The 22,562-nt window shown below is 50.9% G+C and overlaps 1 protein-coding gene across 3 annotated transcripts in view; it reads right to left on the bottom strand.

Annotated features, from left to right (window-relative positions):
• The window catches only part of abcb8 (ATP-binding cassette, sub-family B (MDR/TAP), member 8), a 143,318-nt gene that overhangs the window by 2,477 nt on the left and 118,279 nt on the right, over nt 1–22,562 (bottom strand). For all 3 annotated transcript variants that reach the window (XM_068031058.1, XM_068031059.1, XM_068031060.1), the window contains 4 exons: nt 16,669–16,763; nt 12,900–13,033; nt 5,161–5,308; nt 1,829–2,079 (listed from right to left, as the gene is read on the bottom strand). In XM_068031058.1, coding sequence (XP_067887159.1) covers nt 1,829–2,079; nt 5,161–5,308; nt 12,900–13,033; nt 16,669–16,763 — 628 coding nt within the window. The remainder of the gene's footprint in view (nt 1–1,828; nt 2,080–5,160; nt 5,309–12,899; nt 13,034–16,668; nt 16,764–22,562) is intronic.

The raw sequence follows: 22,562 nt of genomic DNA, 5'->3' as shown, positions 1-22,562 counted from the left end.
GGGAGAAAGTTTCAAGGCCTGTAGCGAGTTGCCGAGGCATCAAGTAGCCTGTGGGGCGGGAGCAAAAAGCTTGGTGGGGGGGGGAAATGAGTGGCGGGGATCGAGCTCCAGCCTCAAAGTCCCCATTCTGCTGCTCCCTCCAAAGAACACCAGGCACACGCGCGAAGACCGACCAGGCCCGGATACGCAGTGATGTTTTTCCCGCGCATGCGCCAATTAGTCCTGGCAAGAAGTAGGCTGCGCATGTGCAGAATCTCTCTGAGAGCAGGAGACCGTTTGCACATGTGTGCAGCTTGGAGCACTCTGATAATGTAGGCGGCTCACTGCGTTGTCAGGAGTCACTTTGTATCCTAATCCCATGTATCCGCCTTGTTCCCATATCCCTTTATCCCGGTTTTCCTCACCCACCTGTCTGACCTGTTGATAAATGTAGACATGGTCTCTGCTTCATTCACTATCTCTGTGAGTGAATTCCACAGCATCATAACCCTCTGTGTCAGTTTATCCTGCTCTCCACTAAATCTCTTGTGTTTAATCTTATTTCCATGTCCCCTCTTCCGAGAACACTGGAAACAGTCTGTTTCTATCTACTCTGTACCATTCATTCAGAATGCTAAACATCTCCATTAATCCCTTATTTCCTTGTGTTGTCATGAAAACAGCCTCAATATTTCAAATATTGATGAGTGACCCAGTTATTCAGTTTCAGTGACATTGACTGAGGGCAAACATTGGCCCAGGGCATCAAAACTTTACATCAACTCCTCTCCCCCACAATATCCCTCACCCCCACCTCCCCCCATATCCCTCACCCCCCCCATTACCCTCACCCTCACCTCCCCCATTACCCTCACCCCCACCTCCCCCCATATCCCTCACCCCCACCTCCCCCCATAACCCTCACCCCCACCACCTCCCCATATCCCTCACCCCCACCTCCCCCCATATCCCTCACCCCCCCATTACCCTCACCCTCACCTCCCCCCATATCCCTCACCCTCACCTCCCCACATTACCCTCACCCCCACCTCCCCCCATAACCCTCACCCCCACCTTCTCCCCGTATCCCTCACCCCCACCTCCCACGAAATCCCTCTCCCCATATCCCTCACCACCTCCCCATATCCCTCACTCCCACACCTGTCCATATAATTCCCCCAACCTCCCTCATATCCCTCACCCCCAGCTCCCCACATACCTCCCTCCATATACCTCACCCCTACCATTCCCCATATCACTCACCCCCACCTTTGTCCCATATCTCTCACTCCCTCCTTCTCTCCATATCCCTTACTCACACCTTCCCCCATATCCCTCACCCCCACCTACTCCCCATATCCCTCACCCTCACCTACTCACCTTCTCCCTATATCCCTCAATCCCCCTACCTACCTTTTCACCATATCCTTCTCCCCTACCTACCCACCTCCTCCCCATATCCCTCACCCCCACCTACGCACTTTGTCACCATATCCCCAACCTGTTTACCAACGTCATCCTAAGATCCCTCAATCCCACAACCCTACCAATCCACCTTCTTCTCTCATCTCTCAATCCTTCCTCTCTCGCTTGAACATGTCCACATTTACACAATCGATGTCAGTGCCCTTCTCTGGTTTCATATTCTCCAACTGGATGGCTGTTGGAGTGAAAATTTTCCCTGATGACTGCGAGCATTTTTAATGCAGTTCCCCTGGGCCCTCGCCACAGGACACAATTTGCCTGGACCAGCTTTGCCAATTCCAGTTCCTTGTACTGACATAATGCTAGTCAGGGACTGATTGTGGGGAGCAGAAGATAAATCTCAAGGATAGTGAACTTTACTGACCTCCTTCACGCGGCCGTTAGCAAGGACACAGATGATGTCAGCCGCCTTGATGGTGCTCAGCCTGTGCGCAATGACCAGCACTGTGCGCCCTCTCTGTATGCGGTCCAGCGCTTCCTGTACCACTCTCTCCGATTCTGCGTCCAGTGCACTTGTGGCCTCATCCAGGACCAGGATGCGAGGATTTTTAATCAGGGCACGGGCGATGGCAATTCGCTGCTTCTGTCCCCCAGAGAGAGAGATTCCCCGCTCGCCTGGCCAAGAAATGAGGGCCATTAATAAACACATTTATTAATCTGTTAATTTACTGATGATTGTGTCCATCCCTCTCCCTTGAAGGTGGCACTTAATTCTCCTACATGAATTACAATCAAACTATCAGCTTTGATAATTAGACGTGTGCTCTGTGTGTGTGTTCTGTTTGATGATTTGAGGTGAACAGTTCCTACAGATTGGAGGGCAGCTAATGTAACCCCATTATTTAAAAAGGGAGGTAGAGAGAAGGCAGGGAATTATAGACCAGTCAGCCTGACGTCGGTAGTGGGGAAAATTCTAGAGTCCATTATCAAAGATTTTATAGCAGAGCACTTGGAGAACAGTGGTAGAATCGGGCAGAGTCAGCATGGATTTACAAAAGGGAAATCATGCTTGACAAATCTACTAGAATTCTTCGAGGATGTAACTAGTAGAGTTGATGAGGGGGAGCCTGTGGATGTGGTTTATTTGGACTTTCAGAAGGCTTTCGACAAAGTCCCACACAAGAGATTAGCATGTAAAATTAAAGCCCATGGGATTGGGGGTAGTGTATTGTGATGGATAGAAAATTGGTTGGTGGACAGGAAACAAAGAGTAGGGATAAATGGGTCTTTTTCCAAATGGCAGGCAGTGACCAGTGAGGTACCGCAGGGATCGGTGCTAGGACCCCAGCTATTTACAATATATATTAATGATTTAGATGAGGGAACTAAATGTAATGTCTCCAAATTTGCAGATTGGACAAAACTGTATGGGAGGGTGAGTTGTGAGGAGGATGCAGAGAGGCTTCAGGGTGATTTGGACAAGTTGAGTGAGTGGGCAAATGCATGGCAGATGCAGTATAATGTGGATAAATGTGAGGTTATCCACTTTGGTAGCAAAAACAGGAAGACAGATTATTATCTGAACGGCTACAAACTGAGAGGGGGGAATATGCAGCGAGACCTGGGTGTTCTCGTACACCAGTCACTGAAGTTAAGCATGCAGGTGCAACAGGTGGTAAAAAAGGCAAATGGTATGTTGGCCTTCATAGCAAGAGGATTCGAGTACAGGAGCAGGGATGTCTTACTGCAATTATACAGGGCCTTGGTGAGGCAACACGTGGAATATTGTGTAGTTAAGGTCTCTGTATCTGAGGAAGGATGTTTTGCTATAGAGGGAGTGCAGTCCCAGACTGATTCCTGGGATGGTTGGACTGACGTGTGAGGAGAGATTGAGTCGGTTAGGATTATATTCGCTGGAGTGCAGAAGAATGAGGGGGGATCTCATAGAAACCTATAAAATTCTAACAGGACTTGACAGGGTAGATGCAGGAATGATGTTCCCGATGGTGGGGGAGTCCAGAACCAGGGGTCATAGTCTAAGGATATGAGGTAAACCTTTCAGGACTGAGATGTGGAGAACTTTCTTCACCCAGAGAGTGGTGAGACTGTGGAACTCACTACCACAGAAAGCAGTTGAGGCCAAAACATTGTATGTTTTCAAGAAGGAGTTAGATAGAGCTCTTGGATCTAAAGGGAGCAAAGGGTATGGGACGAAAGCGGGAACAGGTTACTGAGTTGGATGATCAGCCATGATCATAATGAATGGCGGAGCAGGCTCGAAGGGCCGAATGGCCTACTCCTGCTCCTATTTTCTGTGTGTGTGTGTGTGTGTGTGTGTGTGTGTGTGTGTGTGTGTGTGTGTGTGTGTGTGTGTGTGTGTGTGTGTGTGTGTGTGTGTGTGTGTGTGTGTGTGTGTGTGTGTGTGTGTGTGTGTGTGTGTGTAAGATGATTTGAGGTATGTTCCCTGGGTGTGTGTAAGATGATTTGAGGTATGTTCCCTGGGTGTGTGTTTGATGATTTGAGGTATGTTCCCTGGGTGTGTGTTTGATGATTTGAGGTGTGTTCCCTGGGTGTGTGTTTGATGATTTGTGGTATGTTCCCTGGGTGTGTGTTTGATGATTTGAGGTGAGTTCCCTGGGTGTGTGTTTGATGATTTGTGGTATGTTCCCTGGGTGTGTGTTTGATGATTTGAGGTATGGTCCCTGGGTGTGTGTTTGATGATTTGAGGTGTGTTCCCTGGGTGTGTGTTTGATGATTTGTGGTATGTTCCCTGGGTGTGTGTTTGATGATTTGAGGTGAGTTCCCTGGGTGTGTGTTTGATGATTTGTGGTATGTTCCCTGGGTGTGTGTTTGATGATTTGTGGTATGTTCCCTGGGTGTGTGTTTGATGATTTGAGGTGTGTTCCCTGGGTGTGTGTTTGATGATTTGTGGTATGTTCCCTGGGTGTGTGTTTGATGATTTGAGGTATGTTCCCTGGGTGTGTGTTTGATGATTTGTGGTATGTTCCCTGGGTGTGTGTTTGATGATTTGTGGTATGTTCCCTGGGTGTGTGTTTGATGATTTGAGGTGTGTTCCCTGGGTGTGTGTTTGATGATTTGAGGTGTGTTCCCTGGGTGTGTGTTTGATGATTTGTGGTATGTTCCCTGGGTGTGTGTTTGATGATTTGTGGTATGTTCCCTGGGTGTGTGTTTGATGATTTGAGGTATGTTCCCTGGGTGTGTGTTTGATGATTTGTGGTATGTTCCCTGGGTGTGTGTTTGATGATTTGTGGTATGTTCCCGGGGTGTGTGTTTGATGATTTGTGGTATGTTCCCTGGGTGTGTGTTTGATGATTTGAGGTATGTTCCCTGGGTGTGTGTTTGATGATTTGAGGTATGTTCCCTGGGTGTGTGTTTGATGATTTGTGGTATGTTCCCTGGGTGTGTGTTTGATGATTTGTGGTATGTTCCCTGGGTGTGTGTTTGATGATTTGTGGTATGTTCCCTGGGTGTGTGTTTGATGATTTGTGGTATGTTCCCTGGGTGTGTGTTTGATGATTTGAGGTGTGTTCCCTGGGTGTGTGTTTGATGATTTGAGGTGTGTTCCCTGGGTGTGTGTTTGATGATTTGTGGTATGTTCCCTGGGTGTGTGTTTGATGATTTGTGGTATGTTCCCTGGGTGTGTGTTTGATGATTTGTGGTATGTTCCCTGTGTGATCTCGAGTTCTCTCTGAGTACACGTTGTACAGCTGGTTTAAGATGTTCTGCCACACATACCTACAATGGTCATGTATCCATCAGGAAAGGTCTGGATGAAGCCATCTGCATTTGCCTGCCGGGCCGCCTCATAAACCTCCTCATCTGAGGCATCTGGTTTTGCATATCGAATGTTCTCCTTGATGGTGGTGCCAAAAAGCACTGGCTCCTGCAATTCATACAGATGGCTGAGAGAACACTAACAACAACCCCACCTCGGGGTGAAACACTAACAACAGCCCGAACCCGGGGAATATTTAACAGCCCCACCCCAGGGTGGGGGGAATCAGTAACAACAGCCCCACCCCAGGGTGGGGGGGAATCATTAACAAAAGCCCCTCCCTGGGGTAGGGGGAATCATTAACAACAGCCCCACCCCAGGGTGGGGGGAATCATTAACAAAAGCCCCACCACGGGGAACACTAACAACAGCTCATCCCGGGGTGGGGGGAATCATTAACAACAGCCTCACCCTGGGGTGGGGGGAAATCATTAACAACAGCCCCACCACAGGGTGGGGGGAATCATTAACAACAGCCTCACCCTGGGGTGGGGGGAATCATTAACAACAGCCCCACCACAGGGTGGGGGGAATCATTAACAACAGCCTCACCCTGGGGTGGGGGGAATCATTAACAACAGCCTCACCCTGGGGTGGGGGGAAATCATTAACAACAGCCTCACCCCGGAGTGGGGGGAAATCATTAACAACAGCCCCACCACAGGGTGGGGGGAATCATTAACAACAGCCTCACCCTGGGGTGGGGGGAATCATTAACAACAGCCTCACCCTGGGGTGGGGGGAAATCATTAACAACAGCCCCACCACAGGGTGGGGGGAATCATTAACAACAGCCTCACCCTGGGGTGGGGGGAATCATTAACAACAGCCTCACCCCGGGGTGGGGGGAAATCATTAACAACAGCCTCACCCTGGGGTGGGGGGAAATCATTAACAACAGCCCCACCACAGGGTGGGGGGAATCATTAACAACAGCCTCACCCTGGGGTGGGGGGAAATCATTAACAACAGCCTCACCCTGGGGTGGGGGGAAATCATTAACAACAGCCCCAGCCCGGGGTGGGGGGAATCATTAACAACAGCCCCACCCCGGGGGGGGGGGGGAATCATTAACAACAGCCTCACCCTGGGGTGGGGGGAATCATTAACAACAGCCTCACCCTGGGGTGGGGGGAATCATTAACAACAGCCTCACCCTGGGGTGGGGGGAATCATTAACAACAGCCTCATCCCGGGGTGGGGGGAATCATTAACAACAGCCTCACCCTGGGGTGGGGGGAATCATTAACAACAGCCCCACCCCGGGGGAACACTAACAACAGCTCATCCCGGGATGGGGGGATTCATTAACAACAGCTCATCCCGGGGTGGGGGGATTCATTAACAACAGCCTCACCCCGGGGTGGGGGGAAACACTAACAACAGCCCCACCACAGGGTGGAACACTAACAACAGCCCCACCCTGGGGGGGGGGATTCATTAACAACAGCCCCACCCCGGGGGGAAACACTAACAACAGCCTCACCCTGGGGTGGGGGGAATCATTAACAACAGCCCCAGCCCGGGGTGGGGGGAATCATTAACAACAGCCTCACCCCGGGGTGGGGGGAAACACTAACAACAGCCTCACCCTGGGGTGGGGGGAATCATTAACAACAGCCTCACCCCGGGGTGGGGGGAATCATTAACAACAGCCTCACCCCGGGGTGGGGGGAAACACTAACAACAGCCTCACCCTGGGGTGGGGGGAATCATTAACAACAGCCTCACCCCGGGGTGGGGGGAATCATTAACAACAGCCTCACCCCGGGGTGGGGGGAAACACTAACAACAGCCTCACCCTGGGGTGGGGGGAATCATTAACAACAGCCCCACCCCGGGGGGAAACACTAACAACAGCCTCACCCTGGGGGGGGGGATTCATTAACAACAGCCCCACCCCGGGGGGAAACACTAACAACAGCCTCACCCTGGGGGGGGGGGGGAATCATTAACAACAGCCTCACCCTGGGGTGGGGGGAATCATTAACAACAGCCTCACCCTGGGGTGGGGGGAATCATTAACAACAGCCTCACCCTGGGGTGGGGGGATTCATTAACAACAGCCCCACCCCGGGGGGAAACACTAACAACAGCCTCACCCTGGGGGGGGGGATTCATTAACAACAGCCCCACCCCGGGGGGAAACACTAACAACAGCCTCACCCTGGGGGGGGGGATTCATTAACAACAGCCCCACCCCGGGGGGAAACACTAACAACAGCCTCACCCTGGGGTGGGGGGAAACATTAACAACAGCCCCACCCTGGGGGGGGGGATTCATTAACAACAGCCCCACCCCGGGGGGAAACACTAACAACAGCCTCACCCTGGGGTGGGGGGAATCATTAACAACAGCCCCAGCCCGGGGTGGGGGGAAACACTAACAACAGCCTCACCCTGGGGTGGGGGGAATCATTAACAACAGCCTCACCCCGGGGTGGGGGGAATCATTAACAACAGCCTCACCCCGGGGTGGGGGGAAACACTAACAACAGCCTCACCCTGGGGTGGGGGGAATCATTAACAACAGCCTCACCCCGGGGTGGGGGGAATCATTAACAACAGCCTCACCCCGGGGTGGGGGGAAACACTAACAACAGCCTCACCCTGGGGTGGGGGGAATCATTAACAACAGCCCCACCCCGGGGGGAAACACTAACAACAGCCTCACCCTGGGGGGGGGGATTCATTAACAACAGCCCCACCCCGGGGGGAAACACTAACAACAGCCTCACCCTGGGGTGGGGGGAATCATTAACAACAGCCTCACCCCGGGGTGGGGGGAATCATTAACAACAGCCTCACCCTGGGGTGGGGGGAATCATTAACAACAGCCCCAGCCCGGGGTGGGGGGAATCATTAACAACAGCCTCACCCCGGGGTGGGGGGAAATCATTAACAACAGCCCCACCACAGGGTGGGGGGATTCATTAACAACAGCCCCAGCCCGGGGTGGGGGGAAACACTAACAACAGCCTCACCCTGGGGTGGGGGGAATCATTAACAACAGCCTCACCCCGGGGTGGGGGGAATCATTAACAACAGCCTCACCCCGGGGTGGGGGGAAACACTAACAACAGCCCCACCCCGGGGGGAAACACTAACAACAGCCTCACCCCGGGGTGGGGGGAATCATTAACAACAGCCCCAGCCCGGGGTGGGGGGAATCATTAACAACAGCCCCACCCCGGGGGGAAACACTAACAACAGCCTCACCCTGGGGTGGGGGGAATCATTAACAACAGCCTCACCCCGGGGTGGGGGGAATCATTAACAACAGCCCCAGCCCGGGGTGGGGGGAATCATTAACAACAGCCCCACCCTGGGGTGGGGGGAATCATTAACAACAGCATCACCCCGGGGTGGGGGGAATCATTAACAACAGCCCCAGCCCGGGGTGGGGGGAAACACTAACAACAGCCTCACCCTGGGGTGGGGGGAATCATTAACAACAGCCTCACCCCGGGGTGGGGGGAATCATTAACAACAGCCCCAGCCCGGGGTGGGGGGAATCATTAACAACAGCCCCAGCCCGGGGTGGGGGGAATCATTAACAACAGCCTCACCCCGGGGTGGGGGGAATCATTAACAACAGCCCCAGCCCGGGGTGGGGGGATACATTAACAACAGCCCCAGCCCGGGGTGGGGGGAATCATTAACAACAGCATCACCCCGGGGTGGGGGGAATCATTAACAACAGCCTCACCCCGGGGTGGGGGGAATCATTAACAACAGCCCCAGCCCGGGGTGGGGGGAATCATTAACAACAGCCCCACCCCTGGGTGGGGGGAATCATTAACAACAGCCTCACCCCGGGGTGGGGGGAATCATTAACAACAGCATCACCCCGGGGTGGGGAGGGAATCATTAACAACAGCCCCACCCCTGGGTGGGGGGAATCATTAACAACAGCCCCACCCCGGGGGGAAACACTAACAACAGCCTCACCCCGGGGTGGGGGGAATCATTAACAACAGCCCCACCCCGGGGGGAAACACTAACAACAGCCTCACCCCGGGGTGGGGGGAATCATTAACAACAGCCCCACCCCGGGGGGAAACACTAACAACAGCCTCACCCCGGGGTGGGGGGAATCATTAACAACAGCCCCACCCCGGGGGGAAACACTAACAACAGCCTCACCCCGGGGTGGGGGGAATCATTAACAACAGCCCCACCCCGGGGGGAAACACTAACAACAGCCTCACCCCGGGGTGGGGGGAATCATTAACAACAGCCCCACCCCGGGGGGAAACACTAACAACAGCCTCACCCCGGGGTGGGGGGAATCATTAACAACAGCCCCACCCCGGGGGGAAACACTAACAACAGCCTCACCCCGGGGCGGGGGGAATCATTAACAACAGCCTCACCCTGGGGTGGGGGGAATCATTAACAACAGCCTCACCCCGGGGTGGGGGGAATCATTAACAACAGCCTCACCCCGGGGTGGGGGGAATCATTAACAACAGCCCCACCCTGGGGTGGGGGGTAATCATTAACAACAGCCTCACCCCGGGGTGGGGAGGGAATCATTAACAACAGCCCCACCCCTGGGTGGGGGGAATCATTAACAACAGCCCCACCCCGGGGGGAAACACTAACAACAGCCTCACCCCGGGGTGGGGGGAATCATTAACAACAGCCCCACCCCGGGGGGAAACACTAACAACAGCCTCACCCCGGGGTGGGGGGAATCATTAACAACAGCCCCACCCCGGGGGGAAACACTAACAACAGCCTCACCCCGGGGTGGGGGGAATCATTAACAACAGCCCCACCCCGGGGGGAAACACTAACAACAGCCTCACCCTGGGGTGGGGGGAATCATTAACAACAGCCTCACCCCGGGGCGGGGGGAATCATTAACAACAGCCTCACCCTGGGGTGGGGGGAATCATTAACAACAGCCTCACCCTGGGGTGGGGGGAATCATTAACAACAGCCTCACCCCGGGGCGGGGGGAATCATTAACAACAGCCTCACCCTGGGGTGGGGGGAATCATTAACAACAGCCTCACCCCGGGGTGGGGGGAATCATTAACAACAGCCCCACCCTGGGGTGGGGGGTAATCATTAACAACAGCCTCACCCCGGGGTGGGGGCAATCATTAACAACAGCCTCACCCTGGGGTGGGGGCAATCATTAACAACAGCCTCACCCTGGGGTGGGGGGAATCATTAACAACAGCCCCACCCCGGGGGAAATCATTAACAACAGCCTCACCCCGGGGGATTCATTAACAACAGCCCACCCCGGGGAAAATCATTAACAACAGCCCCACCCCGGGGGAAATCATTAACAACAGCCTCACCCCGGGGGAAATCATTAACAACAGCCCCACCCCGGGGGAAATCATTAACAACAGCCTCACCCCGGGGTGGGGGGAATCATTAACAACAGCCCCACCCCGGGGGAAATCATTAACAACAGCCTCACCCCGGGGGATTCATTAACAACAGCCCCACCCCGGGGGAAATCATTAACAACAGCCCCACCCCGGGGGAAATCATTAACAACAGCCTCACCCCGGGGGATTCATTAACAACAGCCCCACCCTGGGGGAAATCATTAACAACAGCCCCACCCCGGGGGATTCATTAACAACAGCCCCACCCCGGGGGAAATCATTAACAACAGCCCCACCCCGGGGGAAATCATTAACAACAGCCTCACCCCGGGGGATTCATTAACAACAGCCCCACCCCGGGGGAAATCATTAACAACAGCCCCACCCCGGGGGAAATCATTAACAACAGCCTCACCCCGGGGGATTCATCAACAACAGCCTCACCCCGGGGTGGGGGGAATCATTAACAACAGCCCCACCCTGGGGGAAATCATTAACAACAGCCCCACCCCGGGGGAAATCATTAACAACAGCCTCACCCCGGGGTGGGGGGAATCATTAACAACAGCCCCACCCCGGGGGAAATCATTAACAACAGCCCCACCCCGGGGGAAATCATTAACAACAGCCTCACCCCGGGGGATTCATTAACAACAGCCCCACCCCGGGGGAAATCATTAACAACAGCCTCACCCCGGGGGAAATCATTAACAACAGCCTCACCCCGGGGTGGGGGGAATCATTAACAACAGCCCCAGCCCGGGGGAAATCATTAACAACAGCCTCACCCCGGGGTGGGGGGAATCATTAACAACAGCCCCACCCCGGGGGAAATCATTAACAACAGCCCCACCCCGGGGGAAATCATTAACAACAGCCCCACCCCGGGGGATTCATTAACAACAGCCCACCCCGGGGGGGGGGAATCATTAACAACAGCCCCACCCTGGGGTGAAACACAAACAACAGCCCCACCCCGGGGTGCGGGGAATAATTAACAACAGCCCCACCCCAGGGTGCGGGAAATAATTAACAACAGCCCCACCCCGGGGTGAAACACAAGCAACAGCCCCACCCCGGGGTGAAACACAAACAACAGCCCCACCCCGGGGTGCGGGGAATCATTAACAACAGCCCCACCCCGGGGTGGGGGGAATCATTAACAACAGCCCCAGCCCGGGGTGCGGGGAATCATTAACAACAGCCCCAGCCCGGGGTGGGGGGAATCATTAACAACAGCCTCACCCCGGGGGGGGAAATCATTAACAACAGCCCCACCCCGGGATGGGGGGAATCATTAACAACAGCCCCACCCCTGGGTGGGGGGAATCATTAACAACAGCCCCACCCCGGGGTGGGGGGAATCATTAACAACAGCCTCACCCTGGGGTGCGGAGAATTATTAACAACAGCCTCACCCCGGGGGGGGATTCGTTAACAACAGCCCCACCCCAGGGTGCGGGGAATCATTAACAACAGCCCCACCCCAGGGTGAAACATTAACAACAGCCCCACCCCGGGGTGAAACACAAACAACAGCCCCACCCCGGGGTGCGGGGAATCATTAACAACAGCCCCACCCCGGGGTGCGGGGAATCATTAACAACAGCCCCACCACGGGGTGAAACACAAACAACCCCACCCCGGGGTGCGGGGAATCATTAACAACAGCCCCACCCCAGGGTGAAACATTAACAACAGCCCCACCCCGGGGTGAAACACAAACAACAGCCCCACCCCGGGGTGCGGGGAATCATTAACAACAGCCCCACCCCAGGGTGCGGGGAATAATTAACAACAGCCCCACCCCGGGGTGAAACACAAACAACAGCCCCACCCCGGGGTGAAACACAAACAACAGCCCCACCCCAGGGTGCGGGGAATCATTAACAACAGCCCCACCCCGGGGTGCGGGGAATAATTAACAACAGCCCCACCCCAGGGTGAAACATTAACAACAGCCCCACCCCGGGGTGAAACACAAACAACAGCCCCACCCCGGGGTGTGGGGAATAATTAAAAACAGCCCCACCCCAGGGTGAAACATTAACAACAGCCCCACCCCGGGGTGGAACACTCTCAACAGCCCCACCCTGGGGTGGGGGGAATCATTAACAACAACCCCACCCTGGGGTGGGGGGGAATAATTAACAACCTCATAAGGAGTCAGGTGGGGAGAAGAGAGAATTACAGGGGGAAGGGAGGAGGTGAGGTTGAGGGTATGGGCAAAGGTGAGGAAAGAGGAGGGGACAGGGAGGAGAGGAGTTAGGGGAAGGGTGGGGGAGGAAAAGGAAGGGGTAGAGGAGAGGAGGAGGGCAATGGAGAGAGAGGGGAGAGGCGCTAACCTGGCTAATGTATCCAATAACATGACTACGCAGCCAATTTGGATCCAAAGTCCTGATGTCATATCCATCTAAGGTGATAACTCCATTGACTGGGTCGTAAAACCTTTCCAGCAGAGATGCCACTGTCGACTTGCCTTCAAATCATTTAAATTTTATGTTAGTAAACAGTTTAACAGCAGATCTCCTATCCTCCTCCACATGAACTGACTGATGTTTTCATTCAAAGGACAGGTGCACCCATTCCTATCTCAGGCACAGCAGCCTACCAAGTAACACAGGACTTGGACAATCTGATCTCTTACTCTCGGTTCAATCATCTAGGAGGGTTGGAGAGGAACTTTCCCAGATTTTGTTGGCCTAGATTACTTTATATCTGTTTCTTCACCTCTTCCAGAAGATAACATGGCTGCTGGTGGACTGCAGTATCTGAATCATGATGCGTAAAGGATCACTACAATACAGGACAGGCTGGATAAGAACATAAGAATATAAGAAATAGGAACAGGAGTAGGCCATTCGGCCCTTGAACCTGCTCCTCCATTCAATAAGATCAAGACTGGTCTGATTGTGGCCTTAATTCCACTTTCCTGCCTGTCCCCCCGATAACCCTTGACTCCCTTGTAGATCAAAAATCTGTCGAACGCAGGCTTGAATATATTCAATGACCCAGCCTCTACTGCTCTCTGGGGTAGAGAATTCCAAACACTAACAACCCTCAGAGAAGAAATTCCTCCTCATCTCTGTCTTAAATAGGAGACCCCTTAATTTGAAACTGTGCCCCCAGTTCTAGATTCCCCCAAAAGACAAACCCCTCATCCCAGGAATCAGCCTAGTGAACGTTCTCTGAACTGCTTCCAATGTAAGTATATGCCTCCTTAAATAAGGTGACCAAAATTGTACACTGTACTCTAGGGTTGTTCTCACCAATGCTCTGTGCAGTTGTAGCAAGCCTTCCATACTTTTATACTCCATCCCTCTTGCAATTAAGGCCAACATTCCATTTGCCTTCCTAATTACTTGCTGTATCTGCATGCTAACTTTTTGTGATTCATGTAAAGAACATCCAGATCCCTCTGTACCGCAGCATCCTGCAGTCATTCTCCATGTAAATAATATACTGCTTTTCTATTCTTCCTGCCAAAGTGGATAACCAAACATTTTCCCACATTATACTCCATCTGCCAAATTTTTGCCCACTCACTCAAACTCTCTATATCCCTTTGCAGACACTTTGTATCCCCCTAACAAGTTGCTTTCCTACCTATCTTCTTATTATCAGCAAATTTGGCTGCAATACACCTAGTCCCTTCATCCAAGTCATTAAGATCGTAAATAGTTGAGGCTCCAGCACTGATTCCTGTGAAACCCCACTAGTTACAGTTTGCCATCCTGAAAAGGACCCATTTATCCCGACTCTCTGTTGCCTGTTAGTTAGCCAGTCCTCTGTAAGATTATTAGGCCACTAAAAAGTTACGAACCCGAGTGCCAATTATTAAAATCTAGCTATTATAAACTAACAACTAATTTCTTATTATAAACTAACATTTAGCTTTATTAGAACCCTTCTTTGTAGTATGCAAAGCAGGAAAACTTAGGAAATAGGGCACAGTATAGCCAAGATGTCATAGTAGAGGGATTCTGGGAGATTATGTCAAGTTTTAAACTGCATACTTGCAGTAAAACAGTGAGACCTTGAGAGCAGACAGTAAAAACAGCTTCTGTAACTTAATGTAGATTTGTCTCGTAATGAGATGAGGAACCTCGGAATGTAAAAGCATGGAAGATAATAGTCAATAAAAAGGGGTATTACCAACTGAAAGGTTAGCAACAGCAGTTGATGTAGTTTACATGGATTTCAGCAAAGCCTTTGACAAGGTCTCACATGGGAGACTTATCAAGAAAGCAAATGCACATTGGATACAAGGTAACTTGATAAGGCGGATTCAAAATTGGCTTAGCTGTAGGAGACAGGAGAGTGATGACAGACGGCTGTTTTAGTGACTGGAAGCCAGTGTCCAGTGGCGTACCACAGGGATCTCTGCTGGGTCCCCTATTGTTTGTCATTTATATAGACGACAGAGATGACTATGTGGAGGGTAGGATCAGTAAGTTCGCGGATGACACAAAGATTGGCCGAGTGGTTAACAGTGAGGTTGAGTGTCTTAGGTTACAGGAAGACATAGACGGGATGGTCAAAGGGGCAGAAAAGTGGCAGATGGAATTTAACGCTGAAAAGTGTGAGGTGATACACTTTGGAAGGAGTAATGTGACACGGAAGTATTCAATGAGTGGCCTGACACTGGGAAGTTCCGAGGAACAAGGGGACCTTGGCGTGTTTGTCCATAGATCTCTGAAGGCAGAAGGGCAGGTTAATAGGGTGGTGAAAAAGGCATATGGGACACTTGCCTTTATCAATCGAGGCATAGATTACAAAAAGCAGGGAGGTCATGTTGGAGTTGTATAGAACTTTGGTAAGGCCACAGCTGGAATACTGTGTGCAATTCTGGTCGCCACATTATAGGAAGGATGTGATTGCACTGGAGGGGGTGCAGAGGCGATTCACCAGGATGTTGCCTGGGATGGAACATTTAAGCTATGAAGAGAGGTTGGATAGGCTTGGGTTGTTTTCGCTGGAGCAGAGAAGGCTGAGGGGTGACCTGATCGAGGTGTACAAGATTATGAGGGGCATGGACAGGGTGGATAGGGAGCAGCTGTTCCCCTTAGTTGAAGAGTCAGTTACGAGGGGACACAAGTTTAAGGTGAGGGGCAGGAGGTTTAAGGGGGATTTGAGGAAGAACTGTTTTACCCAGAGGCTGGTGACGGTCTGGAATGCCCTGCCTGGGAGGGTGGTAGAGGCGGGTTGCCTCACATCCTTTAAAAAGTACCTGGATGAGCACTTGGCAGGTCATAACATTCAAGGCTATGAGCCAAGTGCTGGCAAATGGGATTAGGTAGACAGGTCAGGTGTCCTCAATGCATCGGTGCAGACTCGATGGGCCGAAGGGCCTCTTCTGCACTGTATTATTCTGTGAACAGCCAAAGAATGATCTTTGATTAGTTCAGAAAGATCCTTTGAACACAAAGCTAAAGATGATTGGGGGAAGGGAGGATTCATTGGAAAGCAGCCAATATGAAAAAAGCCTTGACTTTTCCCTGTATGGCAGAGAATTTTCAAATAACAACAAGAGAGAGAGACACACCGAACAAAAACTTGAAGACCAAAAGCTGCAAGAGAAAGAGTTGCGTGCTCTGCCGTCCAGTCTCTAATACGGGTAGTATCTGTGTTAGACTGTTAATCACTGCCTGAATTTGTGACTATGGTTTATCTGAAAACTTAACAAACTTGTCCTTACCTTTATCTCAATAAAGTCGATTCGCAGATTTTCTGCCAAGTCTGATCCTACCTTAGAAGGCAGCATTAAAGCCCCACTATCTTATCTAATCATACATCTTTATCCATACTAATATATCTCCCCCAACATCATGCGCTCTCATCCTGTGTAGTAACCTTTTATGTGGCACCTTATCGAATCCCTTTTGGAAATCCAAATATACTACATCTACTGGTTCCCCTTTATCCACCCTGCTTGATACATTGAACAGCTGGTCTTTTCCTGTCTGACCTTTTCATATCTTCATATAACTCTTCCTCTTCACCTGTCCCACACTGTCCCGCATGGATCGTTATCACAGACCCATCAAACTGTGCTACACTGACCCACACATTCCCAAATATATCGCTAGCAGAGACCCATCAAACTGTCCTCACCTGTCCCGGATTGTCCCACAATAGCCACCATCTTAGAGGCTGGCAGGGTGAGGTTGAAGTTGTGTAGCACCACGTGACCAGGTCTGGTTGGGTAGCTAAGGGCAGAAAGAGAAACAGTTTGATTTCTTTAACAAAAGGGCCCAGTCAGTGTCAGCCGTGGTTCAGTGGGGAGCACTCTCACCTCTGAGTCAGCAGGTGTGGGGGTTGAGTCCCACTCCAGAGACTTGATCCCATAATCCAGGCTGACACTCCAGTGCAGGACTGAGAACCCACTTGCCCTCTCAGGTAAGATTGCTTTCAAGTATTATGAAGAAGAGCAGGGGTGATCTCCTCAATGCCCTGGTCAAAATTTATTCCTCAAGAACAGATATGCCGCGGTTAAAGAAACAGACCCATCATATCCACAAGGGCAGAGATTGCCAATATATACCAGCTTTCCCATGATACCTACAGCTCTGAAATGAGTTATAAAAAAACTGCCACTAATGTGGCACAAAGTGGCATTCTGACTGAAACAGGGTATGAAACGGCTGGCTCAGAAAATGAAAAATATCACTGTAGGGGAAGGGGAGAGTCAGGGCGGATCTTCTGAGGTTGGGGCACACTGTCCCTGTCCTGGGAGTGTTTGATGGGACAGTGTCGAGGGAGCTTTACTCTGTATCTAACCCCGTTTTCTTTTAACTCTGTATCTAACCCCCCGTACTGTACCTGTCCTGGGAGTGTTTGATGGGGACAGTGTAGAGGAAGCTTTATTCTGTATCTAACCCCCCCGTACTGTACCTGTCCTGGAAGTGTTTGATGGGATAGTGTAGAGGGAGCTTTACTCTGTATCGAACCCGTGCTGTACCTGTACTAAAGTGATGAAAGGTTACAGACCTGAAACGTTAACTCTGCTTCTCTCTCCACACATGCTGTCAGACCTGCTGAGTATTTCCAGCACTTTCTGTTTTTATTCCTGTATTAAAGTGTTTGATGGGGACAGTGCAGAGGGAGCTTTACTCTGTATCTAACCCCATGCTGTACCTGCACTGGGAGTGTTTGATGAGATAATGTAGAGGGAGCTTTACTCTGTATCTAACCCCGTGCTGTATCTGTCCTGGGAGTGTTTGATGGGGACAGTGTAGAGGGAGCTTTACTCTGTATCTAACCCCATGCTGTACCTGCACTGGGAGTGTTTGATGAGATAATGTAGAGGGAGCTTTACTCTGTATCTAACCCCGTGCTGTATCTGTCCTGGGAGTGTTTGATGGGGACAGTGTAGAGGGAGCTTTACTCTGTATCTAACCCCGTGCTGTACCTGTCCTGGGAGTGTTTGATGGGGACAGTGTAGAGGGAGCTTTACTCTGTATCTAACCCCGTGCTGTACCTGTCCTGGGAGTGTTTGATGGGGACAGTGTAGAGGGAAGAGGGTTGGTGTGATAACACAGTCTTGACTGAGACAGGGCCTGTGGTGGTTCCGTTGGTAAGGATCACGGCTTGCATGTCATCGTGGAATAGCCAGAGGATGGTGACAAACGTCTGACGGCAGCCAAATTTGAGCAGGATGCTCCCAGAAGCCTTCGTTGTTGACAGAGTCTGGCTTTTGTGAGGTTGAAAAAAGACCATGTAGAGCGGTTTAATTGTTCCCTGCATTTTTCTTGGATTTGCAGTGCAGCGATGATCATCTCTCTTGGGGCCTCTTGTTAGGCGAAAGCCACACTGTGATTCTAGAAGGAGTTCTTCAGCCACTGCAAGGAGGCAATTGCGGAGGATCCTTGCAATGATCCTCCCTGTGGCAGACAGCAGGGAGTTTCCTCTGTATTCACTACAATCGGCCTTGTTTCCCTTCTTGAATACAGTCTGGATCACAGCATCCTTGAAGTCCCCTGGCAAGCACGCCTCAGCCCAGATGAGGGATATAAGGTTGTACTGTCATGCCAGGAGTGTATCTCTGCCATGTTCCAGGATTTCAGCAGGAATTCCATCTGCTCCAGAGGCCTGGTTTATACTGAGCTGTTGAATGGCTTTTTCGACCTTTCTCTGGATTGAGGTAGCACTGGGAGTGAGCCGGACGGGGTGTTGAGGGATGGAGTTGAGGACATTGAAGTCAAATATGGGGTCTCTGTTGAAGAATTCTTCAAAATGTTCCCTCCAGCGAACAGTGACTGCTGCTCTGTCCTTGATGAGTTCTCCTCCAGTGGGGCTCCCAGTGGGGTGGGCCCCTCAGAACTTGGGGCGTAGATCGCCTTGATACCACTGAGGAAACTGCACATGTCGTGGGTTCTTCAAATTGCTGGATGTTTTGTGCTCTTTCTATCCACCATTCATTTTTAATGTCAGAAAGTCACAGTCATTTACGGCACAGAAGGAGGCCATTCGGCCCACTGAGTCCATGCTGGCTCTCCATGGAGCTATGCAGTCAGTCCCACTCCCCATCTCGATCTCTGTAGCCCTGCAAGTCTATTTCTCTCAGGTGGTCATCCAACTTCCTCTTGAAGTCATTGACCGTCTCCGCTTCCACCACCCTTGTGGGCAGCAAGTTCCAGGTCATTACCACTCAGTGCGTAAAAAAGTGCTTCCTCATATTCTGCCTGCATCTTTTGCCCAAAACTTACAATCTGTGTCCCCTAGTCCTTGTATCATTAGTTAATGGGAACAGTGCCAGGTTTTATGCTGTACTGCTGCCTTCAAGAGCTGCTTTACCTTGGATGTGTGGTGAAGTTTCCAGTTTGTGAAGGCTTTGTGCTTACGCTCGATTAGGTCCTGTATTTCTTGGTCGTTCTCATCAAACCAGTCACGATGCTTCCTGGTGGAGAAGCCTGGGGCCTCTTTGCAGGTGTTTGTTATGGTGGTCTTTTGGGTCGACCAGGCAGTAATGGCACACACTGGCTCCTGGAGGTTGGAGGTTGACGGTAAGGCATTGACTGAGAAGGCCCACTTTAGCGGGATCTTTGAGGCCTTCAATATTAATTTTCTTGCTGTATTACTTTTGTTGCTTCCACTACTTGGGGGTTAGGCTGATGGAGATGATAGATCAGATGAGGCAGTGGTTGGTCCAGCAGTCCTTGGTACCTGTCACAGCATGGGTGATGTGGAGATCTCTGTGGTCCCATTTTCCTTGCTGCAATGCTACACCTCACCTTGAGCAAACTACCCGCAGGCATGGAGATAATCTACAGAACAGACAGGAAATTGTTCAACCTACGTGGCCTTCAATCCAAAACCAAAATTACCCAAACCTCGGTTGTAGAGCTTCAGTATGCAGATGATGCTTGCATGTACACTCACTCTGAAATGGTGCTTCAGATCATTGTCGACTCCTTCTCTGAAGCATATGAGAAAAAGAGTCTTTCACTAAACACTCAGAAAACAAAGGTCCTCTTCCAACCAGCTCCCACGGCAAAACAGCCTCCCTGCATCAATCAAAATCAATAGCAAGATCCCGGAAAATGTGGACCATCTTCCATATCTTGGGAGCATCCTCCCATCAAAGGCAGACATAGACAGCAAGGGTTCATCATCGTCTCCTGTGCCAACTCAGCCTTCAGCCAACTGAAGAACAGAGTATTTGAGGATCAGGGTCTCAAATCCGAGACTAAGATCAGGATTTACTAGGCAGCAGTGATTCCTGTGCTCCCATATGCTTCAGAGACTTCAGCACCTCAAAGCACTGGAGAAGTACCACTTGAGGTGCCTCCACAAGATCCTCCAAATCCGGTGTCAAGAAAGGCGGTCCAACAGCAGTGTCCTCTCCCAAGCCAACCTGCCCACAATCGGGGCATGAATCACCCAAAACCAGCTCTGCTGGGCAGGACATGTCGTTCACATGCCTAACATCAGACTTCCAAAGGACTTGGTTGTGGCAGGAGACTCCTAGAAGGACAACAGAAACACTGTCCTCAAAGCATCCCTGAAGAGACCAAACATTCCGGTTGACTCGTGGGAGTCCCTGGCTCGTGACCGTCCTAGATGGAGAAAGCTCATTCGGGAAGTCATCGTACACCTTGACAGACTTCATCGGGAACATGTGGAGGCGAAGTAAAGGTGTTGGAGGGAGCACACAAGCCTCCAAAATACTCGTCTACCTGACCTTTCAAGCACCACCTGCCCCTCATGTGGCAGAGTCTGCAGATCACGCATTGGACTGATCAGCCATCTCAGAACCCATTGAACTGGAGTGGAAACAAGTCATCCTTGACCCCAAGGGACTGCCTAAGAAGAAGAGTAAGAGTGTAGAGGGAGCTTTACTCTGTATCTAACCCCGTGCTGTACCTGTCCAGTGAGTGTTTGATGGGGACAGTGTAGAGGGAGCTTTACTCTGTATCTAACCTCATGCTGTACCTGTCCTGGGAGTGTTTGATGGGGACAGTGTAGAGGGTGCTTTAATCTGTATCTCACCCCGTGCTATACCTGTCCTGGGAGTGTTTGATGGGACAGCGTAGAGGGAGCTTTACTCTGTATCTACCTGTTCTGTACCGATCAAGTTGCAGTATTGGTGGGTTGAACATTAACAACTTGAGATACGCAGATGACACTGCACTGACTGCAGAGTCAGAAGAGACACTACAGGAAATTGTGAACAAAGTGAATGCAAGGAGTGTGGAATATGGATTAAGAATGAATGTGAAGAAAACCAAGACAATGGTGATAAGCAGGGTCCTAATACTGGAAGTGAAAATTGAAGTAAATGGACAAGTGCTGGAGGTTATCACAGATGATGAGAGATTTGACTGTGAGATCCAAAGGAGAATTGAGATAGCCAAGACCAGCTTTGTCAGAATAAAGGACATTATAACATCAAAGAAACAGACCCTGAATCTTAGGAAAAGAATGCTGAGATGCTACATTTTGTCATCTACGTTATATGCCTCGGAGATATGGACAATAAATAAAAAGACTGTTGATAAGCTGAATGCATTTGAGATGTGGACATAGGAACATAGGAGAAGGTGTAGGCCATTCAGCCCATCGAGTCAGTACGATCATGGCTGATCATCCACTTCAATGCCTTTTTCCCACACATGGGTATTTAGAAATCTATCAATCTCTACTTTAAACATACTCAATGACTGAGCTTCCACAGCCCTCCGGGGTAGAGAATTCCAAGATACACAACCCTCTGAGTAAAAAAAATTCTCCTCATCTCTGTCCTAAGTGTCTTTCCCCTTATTTTGAAATTGTATCCCCTGGTTCTAGACTCCCCAATCAGGGGAAACATCTTAGCTGCATCTACCCTGCCTATCCCTTTAAGTATTTTGTAGGTTTCAATGAGATCACCTCTCATTCTTCGAAACTCTACAGAATACAGGCCCAGTTTCCCCAATCTCTCTTAATAGGACAGTCCTGCCATCCCGGGAACAAGTCCAGTGAACCTTCGTTGCACTCCCTCTATGGCAATAATATCCTTCCTAAGGGAAGGGGACCAAAACTGCACACAGTACTCCAGGTGCGGTCTAACCAAGGTTCTGTATAATTGAAGCAAGACTTCACTACTCCTGTACTCAAATCCTCTTGCGATAAAGGCTAACATACCATTAGCCTTCTTAATTGCTTGCTGCACCTGCATGTTAGCTTTCAGTGACTTATTGATGAGGACACCCAGGTTCCTTTGTACATCTACACTTTCTAATCTCTCACCATTCAAGAAATATTCTGCACATCTATTCCTCCTACCAAAATGGATAACCTCACATTTTTCCACATTATATTCCATCTGCCACGTTCTTGCCCACTCACCAAGTCTGTCCAAATCCCCTTGATGCTGCTTTGCATCTTCCTCACAACACACATTGCCACCTAGTTTTGTATCATCCGCAAACTTGCACATATTACATTTGGTCCCCACATCCAAATCATTGATATGTATTGTGTATGGCTGGGGCCCAAGCACTGATCCTTGCAGTACCCCACTAGAC

This window comes from Heterodontus francisci, chromosome 5, assembly GCF_036365525.1.
Source record: "Heterodontus francisci isolate sHetFra1 chromosome 5, sHetFra1.hap1, whole genome shotgun sequence".
Classification (NCBI taxonomy): domain Eukaryota; kingdom Metazoa; phylum Chordata; class Chondrichthyes; order Heterodontiformes; family Heterodontidae; genus Heterodontus; species Heterodontus francisci.
Note: the sequence above shows the minus strand (reverse complement) of the source record. Positions and strands in the feature narration are given on the sequence as shown.